This window comes from Octopus sinensis, linkage group LG3, assembly GCF_006345805.1.
Source record: "Octopus sinensis linkage group LG3, ASM634580v1, whole genome shotgun sequence".
Classification (NCBI taxonomy): Eukaryota; Metazoa; Mollusca; class Cephalopoda; order Octopoda; family Octopodidae; genus Octopus; species Octopus sinensis.
Genome location: NC_042999.1, coordinates 144,130,294 through 144,146,951, shown reverse-complemented (window position 1 = coordinate 144,146,951; position 16,658 = coordinate 144,130,294). Strand labels below are relative to the sequence as shown.

At 37.9% G+C, this 16,658-nt stretch overlaps 1 protein-coding gene across 3 annotated transcripts in view; it reads right to left on the bottom strand.

Moving 5' to 3' along the window:
* Nucleotides 1–843: 843 nt before the first annotated feature.
* The window catches only part of LOC115209885 (glutamyl aminopeptidase), a 336,415-nt gene continuing 320,600 nt past the window's right edge, over nucleotides 844–16,658 (bottom strand). For all 3 annotated transcript variants that reach the window (XM_036501448.1, XM_029778468.2, XM_036501449.1), the window contains 5 exons: nucleotides 10,599–10,766; nucleotides 8,490–8,630; nucleotides 7,411–7,492; nucleotides 5,555–5,628; nucleotides 844–1,111 (listed from right to left, as the gene is read on the bottom strand). In XM_036501448.1, the coding sequence (XP_036357341.1) occupies nucleotides 1,027–1,111; nucleotides 5,555–5,628; nucleotides 7,411–7,492; nucleotides 8,490–8,630; nucleotides 10,599–10,766 (550 nt within the window). In that variant the 3' untranslated portion in view covers nucleotides 844–1,026. The remainder of the gene's footprint in view (nucleotides 1,112–5,554; nucleotides 5,629–7,410; nucleotides 7,493–8,489; nucleotides 8,631–10,598; nucleotides 10,767–16,658) is intronic.

Below are 16,658 nucleotides of genomic sequence, written 5' to 3'. Positions count from 1 at the left end.
CACCCACAATGTGTGCATGTATATATATATATTATATATATATATATATATATATATATATAAGCGTAATTATATATACATTCAATCATTATTTTATATGCCAAAATATATATACATATTTATCTATACATGCATGTATGCACACATATAACCACATACATACAATAGATACAATTACATACAGTTAGACGAATATATATTTTTATGATATTCTGTGCATGCATAAGTAAATATAAACAAAGATTATTACATTTATGGATATTTATATGTTATATACAATATACCTTTACTTGTTCGTATATAAATATGTATGTATATATAACGTGTGTATATATATGTGTATATATATATATAAATATATCTATATAGATATATATATGTATATAATCCGCGTATTTTATATAAACATATGTAATGTGCATATATATATATATATATATATATATATAATATATATATACACACATATATGTATGTATATATACGTATATGTATATAATGCGCATTTTATACACACACGCACACACACACATACACATATATATATCCATTTACGTACATTTATGTGTATGTATGTGTGTGTATATATGTTTAAATATGATTCACATAAACATAGTGAAAAAATGTTTTCACTCAAGCATATCAACTTCCAAAATATTTGAAAACTTTAAAGTAAAATTTTTTCTTTCATATTATTATTATTATTATTATTATTATTATTATTATTATTATTATTATTATTATTATTCTTATTCATTATAATCATCATGAACAGTATCATCACCATTATTGTTGTTATTGTATTCACTCTCATATTATTGTTATCATATATTTTTGTTTGTCCTTATAATTCTCTTTAAGTCCAATAAATATTTTTGCTTAAATAAATATTGCAGACAATATAATTAAGCTGGTCCCTGGCAGCTTCTGGCAAGTTGCTTGTGTCATGTGGCCTTAATTTATTTTGATAAGTTTCTTCAGCGGCCAATTGCTTTGAAATAACTGTGCCACATGGCTCGTTACAGATCAAGTTGTTGGCAAGTTCTTAACATATTCACGCAACCACTTGTCAATGGTATCTTTGTTGTTCTTCATCCAGTTGACGTTAGACCTTTCAAGAATAAGTGAATAAAAAAGAGAAAAGATTGATTAAGATTCCGGAACTATAAAATTGATCGTTTGGGAACATATATCAATATGTATATTAATAGTAAAAATTTCATGTATACATATATAAAGCAAATGACTAAAAGGATGTCTAGGTATCAATGCATTACGTCCGTTTTAAGCGGCTCTATTTAATCAGTCAATGCAAACATTGCATATTCACCTAACTTCGAGCTGTGCGGACAATACTGGACAGACTTGGTGCTTCAACTTAAGTACCTAATTCAACTGAATCTTAATAATAATAATAATAATAATATATATATATATATATATAGGTGAAAATAAAAGATTTCACCATTGTTCGTGCGGATCGCAGAGGTGAAAATAAAAGATTTCACCGTTGTTCGTGCGGATCGCACAGACCGAAATAAGGGAGGGACAGCCATCTTTATCCATGACTCCTTTTCACTTGATGCCAAGGACACATTTTCCAATGGCTACTGTGAATCGGTATCACTATACAACAAAGCCAAGGACATAACCATTGTTGGTCTTTACAGGTCTCCCCAGGCACCTCTAAAGTACTTTGAAGAGTGCCTTAGCAAAGTCAAGTCTTTCCTTCGGAAGTACCACTCCGGTAACATACTAGTGATGGGTGATTTTAACCTCCCTCATGTGAACTGGCCCACAACTACTCCGAAGTTAGGCAAGTGCTCTACATCAGATAGGGCAGCAGCAGAACTGCTCTTTAATCTGATGGATGAGTATTTCCTAACTCAGCTAGTGTTTGAACCAACGAGACAGAATAAAACGATCTTGGATCTGGTATTGACCAATCACTCTAGCTACGTTCACAGCATTTCAGTCGAAAAAACTCTCCTCTCAGACCACGACATGGTACTCTGCAATCTTAATTCCCGACATATAAAAACCAAACCAGCCAATCCCACTCCATGGCACCCATTTGACAACATAAACTTCCACAAAGCGGACTGGGGAACAATCAGAAAGGATCTGTCTTCCATCGACTGGTCTTTTACTCTCAATTCCCCTCATATTGAGACCGCGTGGCAGCACTTTCAAACCATTGTCACCTATACATGCTCTAAACACGCTCCCAAGAAATCTACTAACACAAACAGAAACCGGCTCCCTAAAAAGAAAAAAACACTCATCAGGCGCATCAAAAGACTCAACAAAAAAATCAACCAATTAAAATATTCCCACACACAACATCCACATCCAACAACAATGAAAAGACTAGAGCTGGAAAAATTTCATCTGCAGACTAACATGAAAACCTCCATTGAAAATCAAAGAGCTGTGGAGGAACAATGGGTAATCAAAAACATCAAACAGAACCCAAAAGTGTTCTATTCTTATGCAAATAAGCATAGAACCACTGTCTCACCCATTGGGCCATTGATTGATGATAACGGCTTTCCCCAACACGATGCTAAAGAAATGGCAGAAATACTGCAGAAACAATACTGCTCTGTCTTCAGTGTTCCCACTGATATTGACGTGAAGGAAACGAACGAAGTTGACTCCCAACACAAAATCGCAGACATAACCTTCACTGCCACCGACATCGTAGCAGCAATAAATGAGGTCAAACATTACTCTGCTGTAGGCCCTGATAGATTTCCCGCTAGTCTCCTGAAGGAATGTAGATATCAACTTGCAGTCCCTCTGACCAACCTCTGGAGAAACTCGTTAGACGCAGGTTATATACCGAAAAAGTTTCTATCCCAGTCGGTCATCCCGGTTTTCAAACAGGGAAACAGATCCCTCGCAGTCAACTATCGCCCAATCTCACTCACCTCCCACATCATTAAAGTGTTTGAAAGAGTGTTAAGATCAAGGATAGCTGACTTCCTGGAGACCCACAAACTCCTAAATTCAAATCAGCATGGCTTTCGCTGTGGCAGGGACTGTCTAACACAGCTCTTACACCACATTGAAGATGTACTCAAAGCCTTGGGAACAGGTTCGAACTCTGACGTCATATATCTTGACTTCAGTAAAGCGTTCGACAGGGTAGACCATAACATCCTACTCTCGAAATTGGCAAATGTTGGAATCCGTGGAAAAGTTCTACACTGGATTAAGTATTTCCTGGCGAATAGAACGCAACATGTTGTAGTTGATGGAGTCCACTCAAACCCAGCAAAAGTCACCAGCGGTGTTCCCCAGGGAACTGTTTTGGGTCCGCTACTCTTCATAATTTACGTAAACGACCTTTCCAGTGTCGTACATCACTGCAAAGTGAAAATATTCGCTGATGACACTAAGCTCCAGCAAATCGTCAATGAAGAAGCAGACCGAACTCAACTCCAGTCTGATCTATATGCTGTGAGTCAATGGGCAGACAGAAACAAAATGCAACTGAATGAGGGAAAATTTGAGCTGATGCATTTTGGAAGAAATTCCTCACTAAAACAACCATACTCTCTTCCTTCAGGGGAACCGCTCACAGCCTCTAACAATATCAGAGACCTGGGTGTAATTGTTGATGACGATCTCAGTTGGAGTGCACACATCAACAAGAAGGTTGATATAGCTCGTAGGATGAGTTCCTGGATCTTAAGAACTTTCCGGTCCAGAGAACAAGGTGTCATCATACCACTTTTTTCCTCCTTTGTACGGCCACACCTTGAATACTGCTGCCCACTGTGGTCTCCTCACACAAGACAAAACATCTCCAGAATTGAGTCACCCCAGAGGGCTCTCACTAAACAAATTGAAGGCATGGCTGCTCTCGATTATTGGGATCGCCTTAAAACCTTGAAACTTTACTCCCTCCAGCGACGCCGTGAGCGGTACATCATTTGTACGATGTGAAAAATATACCGCCAACTTTGCCCAAACGACCTAAACATTAGCTTCAAGGTCCATCCAAGACTTGGACCACGGGCTATACGTCCCCTGCCAAATTCAAGATCACAACATACATGTACACTGCAACATAATTTCTTTTCCTCAACAGGCCCTGCCCTATTTAACATTGTCCCGAGGGAGATCAAAGAGGAAAAGGATCCCATCAACTTTAAACAGAGTCTGGATAGATTCCTTCAAAGAATACCAGATAAGCCACCCATAATTGGATACAACTCGCCCAACAAGAACTCACTACTTGAACAAAACTGGATACAACTCACCCAACAAGAACTCACTACTTGAACAAAACTTGACTTAAACAGGATTCGAATAATCCTATCAGGTGGTGCTATTAAGTTAGACATGGCCTGGACTAATCTCTGGTCGAAACATATCTAAGTTTTATCTAAGTTTTATATATATATATATATATATATATATATATATATATATTATATATATATAATATATATATATATATATATATATATATATATATATAAAGGTTAGATGCTGCCTATCCACAGGGGTCCTTATATAGTACTCAAGCATAGAAACAAATACTAGGAACTGGTAACTTCACTCGTTGGATAATCCTGTGTTCCTATTCAGAACTGCAAATAATCCGTAGAATATTTCAGAACGTTTTGTATTATCCAAATCGCAGAGATAGAGCTTTTTATTAATTAGACACCAGCTTCTTCCAATTGGGGAGAATTCTAACATCCATCCATCCATCCATCCATCCATCCATCCATACATGGTGGCTGCCCCCTCGTTATCGAGTATGGCCATTGCGCGAAGCTTAATCAATGTTGTTATCGTGCAATGCCTGTGCAAGAAGAGTTTATTTTAAAGTGAGGAAAGGCTGTGCACTGAGTCAATCTCACTCACTAAGCAATAGCAGCCATAATCCGAAAAGAAGAACAAGTCAACATCATCGGTAACCACTGAGCCGCAGGTTTTATGTCGGAGTTATCCCAGTTACCTGAGTTACCTTCTCCTAGAAGGATGCCCTAACAAAGGTTAGGAGTCCTTCACTCCCAATGGTTTAACCGCGCGATCGGGTATTCAGTCCGATTATTTCTATGTCTGCGTGCATGATACAGCCCTAAGACATTTATTGGATGGCCGTTGACACTCAAGAGTTCCTCCGCCCTTTGATGGGCTTTGTTTTTCATCCCGCAGGGTGTCTAATAAACACCCTCCTCACCAAGCAAGCTTGGTGGGTTGCCGGTTTAGTCGCCGACGACCCGACCATGCAACAGGTTGTACTGGGTTACATGTTACCAGTAGTACTCGAAAGTGACCATCCATCCATCCATCCATCCATCCATACATATAATTATGGCTGCCCCCGCGTTATCGAGTATGGCCATTGCACGAAGCTTAACTGTTACTGGTGCTGTTACATACATGCATACATACATACATACATACATACATACATACTACATACATACATACATACATACATACATACATACATACATACATACATACATACATACATACATATGCGTGTTGAAGTAAGTCAAGTCAATGAAAAGAAAGATAAACGTACCTCATGATTTCAAGAGCATTGTTTACAGTAATTTTAGCATCCATTGCTGGACTTTTGTGGAACAACTCTGTCAACTAAAACAATGACAATTTTAAATAAAGCACATCACAAACAATAAGAAAAACAGAAACAAAATGTTTTGTTGCAAATATTTTCATATTCTAAATATGAATGTCTTTCTCTCTTACTCTCCTCTCTTAGTCTCTCTATTTACCTCACTTTCTCTCTCCCTCTCTCTCCCCTTCTCTCTCTCTCTCACTTTCTGCCTCTCTTCCCACCATTCTCCGCAACACCACAAGCATTTGAATTTCACTGTGCCGTTGCATATCTCTGGCTTTTCTGATGTTAAGCGGATGAGAAACAGATCTCTCTTGGTAGAACGCCAGTCTCTCGCAGACAACATCTCTGACTGGAGAATTTTCAGTTAGCCAAAGAACTACTAATTAATTTCACGGAAAACTCATACCACGCCGCATTATTGTGTATTTTGAATCTAGGAAGATTCAGCTGTTGAAAGAATTTAAATGTCTTGATCATGGAAATAATGCCATAACGGTGACAAAATACGAATCGACTGTAAACTAAATTAGTTGAGCTCTACCCTTTCTTTTCAACCATTTTTATTTCTTCTTTGGTTATGTTTATCTTATTTTAGAAAGCAATTTTATTTAATTTTAGTTTTTAAGAATGAATTAATTTAATTAGTTCTATTTTCAAAATAGTGACTTCATTTAATTAGTCGAAATTTGTGAATAGTAGCTTCAGTTAATTAATTATGTTTTCCTTAAACAGTACCTTCATCTAATTAATTTTAGTTTTTGTTTAAACATAGTGACTTTCTTTAGTAGTGATTACATTATGGTTAAATGCATACTCTTGAAGACGCTATTATCATGTATTGTCTAAGAGCAAGTCTTAAATAAAAGTAAGAAATATTGATTTCAAATTTTGGCATAAGGCTAGCAATGCCGGAGAGGAGATAAATGGATTACATCGATCCTAGTGCCCAACAGCTACTTATTTTATCGACCCTGAAAGGATGAAAGGCAAAGTCCACCTCGGTGGAATTTGAACTCAGAACATGAAAGCGGATGAAATGTCGCTAAGCATTTTGTCCGGCGTGCTAACGATTCTGCCAGCTCACTGCACTCAACAAATGTAAGAGGTATACCACTTAATTTTTATAACCCCACCCAAAAGAAGCAAAAGTCAAAAACAAAAGCAAGCTATTTTAATTTTCTTCAATATTGAGTTGTATCTACTCTCTATGACTTATTTACAGCGAGGTAGTAAAGACTTACTGGGTATAAAAGTTCTTGAACAATGCAATTCTATTGTTGATAATCTTCATGAGTAAAGCTGTTGGGTTTCGCTAATCGAATATTTGTAAGTAACCGCATGATTTAGAACATTGTATATTGTGTGACTAAACAAGTATATGCATACATATACATACATACACACATACATACATACATACATACATACATACATACAAGGTCCGGTGTTTAAAAATAATTCCATCCTTTCTTTCCATCAGTCTTAGAGATCCCGAAAATTGCTAGTGTCGCTGCAATTCCTCTTTTGATATTGACATTAAACAAAAGGTTTTGATATATTTTCTGAAACAAACACCCTTCAACAACGACCACGATAGAAACAATGATCCCGCTGTGTGTGTGCATGTGTGTGTGTGTGTGTGTTTTATATTGCATTGTATGCATTTGTGTAGAGATTTGTTTGTGTTCTAGTGTATTTTGATGTACTTTATTATGTGCGTATGTGTGTACGCTGGCGTTGTTTCTATGTTTGTATGTATGTGTGGATTTGTGTATGTATAAGTGACCATTACTCACCTGTTCCATCTGATACTGGTTGTTGACGTATGTAGTTACACTGGAAATGATGTCTTTTGAGGAGAATGATTCCATGAATGGGCTGCACAAAAGGAAAGAAAGAAAAGAAAACGATAATAATTATGCTCTTCTGAATTTGCTTATAAAACACTGTCAAAATATATTCGACTTGTCCATTAGCATCTACATGGACTGGTCCTTTTGAGACTTGTTTTGCTTAATAAATAAAAACAAATTTTTTCGACTCATTGATTCACCTGTCCTTTTACTTATATTCAGAGTGCGGTTGTGTCTTCACGCGTGTGTGCATTTACGTATGTGTACATGTGTATATATCGGCTTATATGCACATAATATACGTGAGCGAATGCATAAAGTTGTCTTTAATTGCATGTACATATGCAGTGAGCATGTATGCGTGCGCGTGTGAATGTGTACGTATGTGTGTGTGAAAGACTGTATGCACGAGGGTGAGTCAAAAAGTAATGCCATTTTGCTTAGGACAGGTATAATTACCAACACAGGAACATGTATCATACATCAAAATGAAGCTGGTCCTCTGTGGAACACATCCCTACTTCTTAACATAGTCACCGTTTCTCTCAATAACAATGTTCCACCTGCGAATGAGAGCATGTATCCCTGCCCCGTAAAATTATGTTGACTGGTCTTTGACCCACTTATTTACTACAGTTTTCACTTCCTCGTCACTGGACTATCATCTCTTCGGCCCCATGAAAGAGGGTTTGAGAGGCAAACATTATTCCAGGGAAGAGGAAGTGAAAACTGTAGAGAAGAAGTGGCTCAAGAACAGTCAACAGAATTTTACGGGACAGGGATACATGCTCTCATTCGAAGGTGGAACGTTGCTATTGAGAGAAATAATGACTATATTGAGAAGTAGGGATGTGATCCACAGAGGACCAGCTTCATTTTGATGCATGATACATGTTCCTGTGTTGATAATTATACCTGTCCTAAACGAAATGGCATTATTTTTTTACTCCCCTTCGTACTTGTGTGTATGTGTGTGTGTGTGTGTGTGTGTGTGTGTGTGTGTGAGAAAATGTAGTACTTACGATGATAGAATCTGTTGCCATTTGCTTAGAATGAATTGAAGTGTTATGATTCTTCCGAGACTGTTTTTGGTGAAGTAATTAAAAATAAGACGGACATCTTGTTGTCTTACTTTGCTGCTCTCAAAGACCCAATTGATATATCTGAAGATAAGGAAATGGGTAGATTTGAGGCAGAATTTAGGTACACATGTTAACGTTCAAGGACAAGTATATGCGCGTGCGCACAAACAAACTTTTTAGATACGGTATTCACATTCAAGAGATACATAGAGCACAATTTGTACGTGCACACACACACACACACACACACACACACACATCATCATCATCATCATCATCATCATCATCATTGTTCGACCGTGGTCGAGACAATGGAATTTACTATGTTACGCCAGACCTCACGGTCCATCATAGCATTACGGAGGTCCTGTTGCTGGATACCTGTATCCCTGGAGATTACATCAGGGTAGGAAAGTGTGCGTCCTCTGGTATCGCGAGCAGATGGTTTCCAGAGGAGAAGAGTAGAAAATACCTCGTTTTCAGCTCTACAACAATGTCCAGAAAACTGGACTCTTCTACCTTTCACAAGAGATGATACAGGTGGTAATTTCCCATATATTTGTACTTTGGTTGGATGACGCTTCCACGAGAGATATTGAGCTCTCATAAGAAGGCGAGTGTAAGTTCCATCCAACCGCCTCTCGAGCTTCTTTGATAACGTCCAATACTGAATATGTGAACAAGTGCCTGTCCAACAGTGATTTCATCATCCATACTCTCAACAATACGCTCTTAAATATGGTTTCTGATTACAAATATCTTGGGTCATACATATCATCATCTGAAAAAGACTTTCTAACTAGAAAGGGTATGACCTGGTCAGCCTGTAATGATATGCATAAGATCATGTCATCAAATGTAAGTAGAGATTTCAAACTTAAAATCTTCAAAGCCACAGTCGAACCAATTCTAATATATGGCTCACACACACACACACACACACACACACACACACACACACACACACACACACACACACACACAGATCATCGTAGCTAATTAGCTCGTCAACTGAGCTAGATGGTCAAGAGTTGTAATGTCGGTTTTAGTGTCGTGGTTAGCACAGCTATACGGTTTACAGTAGACGATATTGCAAATTTTCCCCTCTTCTCTCTCTCTCTCTCTCTCTCTCTCTCTCTCTATATATATATATATATATATATATATATATATATATACATATATACACACACAAGTGAATATCTGCATGCACATATTTTACTCTAATAGTACTTTCAATCCATTTTTCTATAACAGGCTTCTGAAGGAGATTGTAACGAAAGCGTATTATTTCATAAATAAAGTCAATCTATTAATTATCGACTTAGTATCGATTTCACCAAACTGAAAAGATCTGTAAAGACTAAGAATTGCCACACTCTCTTGAATTATGAAATAAAACACCTATACAATTAGGATATAAGCATTGTTTTTAACATACTTGCATACAACGCACACATTTAAACAAACACAATAGAACTATTGTCTTGGTGATCAGCAAACATATATAGATTTTGCCGATTTCAAAATGAAAGTAGTTATGATGTGATGTTAAACATTTTGTTTTCAATATTTATACTTTCTTAGTATTCGATATTCATATTTTTTCAGAATTACTAAGTCAAAAGAAGATGGTCTATGATCATGAGCGTTGCAGGCCGTTCCAAATTGTTGACATTGATATGGTTATTGCCCAGAATGAACATCTGTAGATCAACGTCTGCAAAATATAACGTGGGTTTGATTAGCATGTCTCCGATAGGCCGATAAAGGCAACCAAAGATTAGTGTATCTGTGTTTTTTTTTCTTTTGATCGGGTCAGAAACATTCAAGTCAGAAACTTGCAATAGAGTGTACTCCGAGAAAGGCATTCAAGAACCAGTGTGCAGGTGTTAAATGGGGCAGCGTGTCATACCACAGAGAACCAACATACGAGTAATCCTTTATGACAAGAATACGCCGAAATTATTTTACAAGAAACGTGCTCCTGGTAGCTAAAAAAGAGAAAAAAAATATACGAATCTGGTAGATGAAACAGGTGCTGCTTACCTCCAGAATAACCACGGTACCTCTGTTTGTGCCAAAGCTTCTAATAACATGTGCTTTTCAGCGGCCACATTTGTGTGGCGAGTTTGGTTCCATGTGAAATCCCATTCGCGGGCATTACCTTGTCTTATACCGACGGTGTAAATGATAGTAGCCAAATCCGAAGGCAACCTGTGAAAAATGTCGGTAAATTACATGAATGTGTATGCGCACACACACATACAGGCATATATACGTATATACAAACATACATATACATACATCCTCACACACATACACACACACGTATATATATCGTTTTAACTGTGGAATTATAAATAATAGTATGTAAAATATTTGTTTAAAAAACACTTATATAAAAAAGTCAAAGGGCGTTACTAACTTTTACCATAACCGAGCTTTCCTGATAAGAAGTATCCGTCAACATATGATCAGCTCACTGAATTCAGGATTTGTGTGGGTTAAAGAATTGTTGATGTTTATATTAAGACTGTATGGAAACAGGTAACAGATTGCTTGTATATCAATAAAACATTAGTGATTATTTTATAAACAGATTCAAGACGAAGGGCGAAGTGGAACCAAGATGATTTGCAGTTAGAATACAGAGGGTAGTCTGTTTTGTAATTCATTTAGCCTGGTCACCTATGATTCTTCTCTATTTCATAATATCGAGCTAAACAGAGAACCTATACGTGGTTTCTTGAACAGTTAGAAATATCAACCGAATATCTTCCAATCACTCAACACTATCTTAAACAAGGAACGACATATAACATAGTGTATTTATAGGTACCTCTACAAATAAGGAATGGTCGCGGATGGAATGCTTTTTATCACAGGTTTGCTTAGATGCGACACACAACCTCGTAATATTAGGGGGAAAAATCACCCAGTAAAAAAGGATTAATAGTTTCCATGAAAAATTGTTGAAAAGAATGAAAGTAATTCATTTCTAAAGCGACTCTTCCTACATCAAAGTTCAGGTAATCGACATGATAGAATTACAATTCAATAGTTTCAAATAATGATATTCATTCATTTTTAACACAGAAACTTTTCTTTTAAAGTTATTTTGGCATAGTTCATTTCCGCCAGTTATTTGTTTCCCTCTTTGATGTATTATGTTCTATTGATTGCCCACTGAAACTTAAATCAGTATCCTACATACAACTGGCATCTACTATATTTGAACATGTCGGATCTTTGATTTATTAAAAGATATAAATCAAAAAGAGTGACGTCACATGGTTAAAAGGAGAAACAAATCCGACTCAGATTTTTCGATAATAAAAGGAAAGCAAACTGCAATGTGGCAAAAATGGCTCAGTTGTTGTAATTAGATCAGATTCGTTTCCCCGCGCTCTGAGTTTGAATATTTTGGGGCTCAGTTTTCCTAATAGTTTCCTTTTAGTTTAACAGTACCGATAATAGATATTATCACTATTTCATGTTAGTCAGAAAGCGAAATCATTATTCATTGTGGAAATCAGATAAATCTGTCAAAAGACTTGAGAAACATAAATTTTTCATACGTGTATGATGTTTTGCCTCATACATTTTGTATTATAATATCAGTCTGTTTGTTTGTTTGTCTGTCAGTCTGTCTGTCTGTCTGTCTGTCTCTCTCTCTCCCTCCTCTCTCTCTATCTATCTGTCTATCGTGTCTGCCTGTCTGTCTGTACACACACACACACACACACACACACACACCACACACACGCACGCACACACACACACACATTAATCTACAAATGTTATCAGGAACAACATAGGAGTACTGAATACAGCTAATACTGTGATATCTTTCTTGATTTCTACAATGCCCGTTAATTTCAGATCTATCTTAAGACGGCTACATGCAAGGAACTTGCAATATGCATGAAGCATCGAGCTATGGTTCTGTAGTAATCAGCAACTGTTGAAATCGCTCTCAGTCATTTTATGTCTTCCTCTGTGCATGTGTGTGTGTATTTGTGTGTTTGTGCGTCAATGTGTGTGTGTGTGCGCGCGCGCGTGTATGTGCGTGTGTCTTTTTCATAAAATCTTATTAATCTTGTTTCGGTCATTAGACTGCTGCCATGCTGGAGCACCGCCTTGAGGAATTCTAGTCGAACTAATCAACCCCAGTACTTATTTTCTGGTACTTATTTTATTGGTCTCTTTTGCAGAATTGATAATTTACAGGGACGTAAACTCACCAACACAGGTTGTAAAGCAGTTGTGGGGACAAACATAGACACAAAGATACACACACACACGCACACACGACGAGCTTCTTTCAGTTTCTCTCTACCTAATCCACTCACAAGTTTTGGTCGGCCCGAGGCTTTAGTCAAAGACACTTGCCCAATGTGCCACGCAGTGGAGCTCAGCCGGCAGTTATGTGGTTTGAAAGCAAACTTTTCACCACACAAGCCAAACACGATTGATAATAATTTACTATCCTAGCGAAAACGATATATAAGCGTCCAGTTGTTAGCACGTAAGAGGTATAGTATTCCATAAGCCTGTGTAATCTACTATAATAATACTTTTGTGCTTTTCTCCGTCACTAAATATAAATGAGAAAAGAAGGGGTGATAGATGAATAAGAAAGGAAGAGGGTGATGGCAAACTTGGTAGTAGGATGATGGAAATTCTACGGTGGAAAAAAAATCAAAACAGCGTTTCAACTCTGTGTAAGTATATGTGTGCGTATGTAAAAGGGAAGTATGTGAATGTGTGTGTGTGTGTGTGCAATGGAAATTGGATCGTGAACATTCAACGCTGAAAAGGAAAATCAAACAGTGTTTCAACTCTGTGTATATGTGTGTACGTATACAAGGGAAGTATGTGAACCAGCGTTCTTTCAGTAACAAACGACAATCCATGTCTCGTCTCAAAAGGCAACCACTAGATAACATTGTCAAGTGTATTAATTTGATTTACCATCCATATTTATATGTGAAATACTTCAATTAGCCGCCGTTTTTGACAGCACGGGGCCAGCTAGTCTTAATATAATTTTCAAGTAGAATCAATGTGAGAGAGTGGCAGCTCGACAACCTTTGGTTTATAGATAATGTACTTTCTATTTGACAAGGAATCAATTTCCATCAATCCGATTTTTCTCACAATGCTTGGGCCGACCGAACACAGAGTGCACGGGAGACCATGTTGGATATCACATTGGTAGACGGCGGCGCTTCTGTTAGCATGCTCGTGGCTGCGTAGTTCTGCCTCCCAGAAGAAGACAGCCACACTGGTCACACGAAAGAGACAGTTTAGGGCCCTTCTCAGGAAGAAGGTTCACATTCTCTATATATTTACCAGTACGTTTAATCTATAAATACACATATATGTGTCTGTATGTATATATATGTATGTATGTATGTGTGTGTATCTATGTTTATGCGTATATATAATAATAATCCTTTCTACAAGGCCTGAAATTTGAGGGAGGGGATAGTCGATTACATCGACCCTAGTACTCGACTGGTACTTGTTTTATCGACCCCCAAATGATGAAAGCCCAAATCGACGTTAGTGGAATTTGAACTCAGAACATAAAGACGGACAAAATACCGCTAATCATATTGCCTGGCGTGCAAACGATTTTGCCATCTTGCCGTATGAGAGGAACAATACAAGGACATGAAATGTGGAGGGTTACATAAAATCAAATGTTACAAAAGAAAAAAGCAAAAAGAAAAGTCAAAGGCGTTATGTGTGGTAAGATGTTTGCTTCCCAAACACACCGTTCTAGGTTCAGTCCCACTACGTCATATCTTGGGCAAGTGTCTTCTAATATAGCCTCAGGCTGACCAAAACCGTGTGAGTGGATTTGGTTGATGGAAACTGAAAGAAGCTCATCGTTTGTGTGTGTGTGTGTGTGTGTGTGTGTGTGTGTGTGTGGCGTGCGTGCGTGTGTGAGTGTGTGTGTGTGAGAGCATGTGCGCTCGCCCATTTATGTGTCTTTGTGTCTGTATTTGTCCCTCACAACCGCTTGGCAACCGGTGTTGGTGTGTTTACGTCCCCGTAACTTAGCGGTTCGGCATAGATATCGATAGAATAAATATCAGGTTTTAAAATGAAAAAAGTACTTGAGTCGATTCATTCGACTCAAAATTCTTCAGGTGGTGCCCCAACATGGCCACAGTCAAATGACTGAAATAGGTAAAAGATTAAAGATAAAAGACACTTGAAATATAGGTATATATAGTATCTATATATATATAAAACTATGGATGTTGCTGTGTGTGTGTGTGTGTGTGTGTGTGTAAACTCGCAGAACTGAAATTCGCAACTGATATTCCCTAGACTGGGAACATACATTACTTATGTTCTTGAGATGATTTTAGACTCTTAAAACGTTTAACATATTGAGTAATAGGGTTCATGGGAGCAGAAAAACCCCTTTCTTGGGGTACGTACGACTGCCCGCATGGTCCACGCATTGCTTCTGTTCAAACTGGTAAAAACAGCTACTGAATTAATGTAAGTAGTTTGTATTAAACGGATGAACTGATGTAGACTTCAAACTGCGTTGTGTAATTGGTAGCAATAATAGCCTGTTCCCGTAGTTCTGTAGGTAAAAATTTGTTGGAATAAAAACCGTTTGGAACGCTCTATGTTTATTATGAAAAATATGCTAAAATATGTTCAATCCTGAGTGCACGTCAACGAGTGCACGGTTGAGCTACGTCTATTGATTCTAAACCGAAATATCGCATGACTGTTGTTTTCAAGCGCTTCTTTGCTAATCCCACTCCCTTACCATGTCATTTCTTTTATGTAGATTTCTCTCATGTGGTGCTGTTGAGCGTGCCCACAGGCTTCATTTATCACTTAGATGTAGTTCCTATGTCTGCTGATTGTTCAGCGTGGTAGCGGCATCCGCAAAGGGGCGTATATCCACTGATAGCTTTTCGGTGCGTGCCAAAAAGAACATACCCGCCATCCACTTTTCCATGACAAGGTTATGACCTGGAATCTTCCACACAGACGCATGACATGTCACTTAGTCGAATTAGCCCTTCATTTATTCCACAAATGTTTTGTCATCAATGCTTCACTTCCCCGTATCACATGTTTCAACTTAACTGTACCGTATGTTTATAAAATATGCCATTTAAATCTCAAGCAACGCCGGGTATGCCAGCTAGTACAATATAAAACTAAAGATGACGCAATTTTACTGATACAAGCAAAGCTTTTGGGCCAATCGAGGAAACCCATCATTCAAGATCTTTCTGAACACCAAAGGCAAATGCTATCTCCAAATACAGATCGATTTAGAGCAGTACATCTATTCTTACTATTTTGCCAATCTCACCCACCTTCCACTAAATTCATTCGAGGACAGCAGCTTTTTCTCCATCTTCACCTTTGTTTTCATGCGAAACTTAAAAATATTAATGAAGGTTCTACCAAAAAGGAAATCCTCTATCCTCATTCATTTCAACCTCATACACCACACAACCTCTTTCGCAATAACCACTAGACGGAAGAAAAATACCTTTCTGCATGGTTAAAGGAAAGACGTGGAGAAATCATCATGATTTACTCGGCAGATAGCCATATCCACCCTACATGCGACAGCACTTCTACATAACTCCAAAAGCCAGTAGTACCTGGACAATGAACGTGTGCATGTCGAACAGTATCGTCAATGCGTGCATCTCAGGCATAAATACTACAGGTACTTCCGTGCCTGTTGTATTCATCTAGAACCAGTTGCTTTCCTCAGGAGCACTGTAAGCCAAGGACTTCTGGAAATTATCCAATGTAGTGTCCGATGCAAAAATCCCCCCGAAAAGGCAAGCCAGTTAATTTTCGTTAACGCCCACAGTTTCCTCGAGAACGTCGTCGTTCTTCCCCTCCTCTAATTCTTTATAAATTGCTTGAATGCAACATCCACAGATTTCGTTGTTCGACAAGTAGGTTGCAGTGAGTATCAGACGGCAATCTGGATGTTAAACATCTAGTTTCCGTCTTCGATTTACTTAGAAATGCTGCTTCACCAAAGAGGTGAGGTGCAGAAAGATGTACCTCTTGAACGGATCCAGCACCCGTTACTCT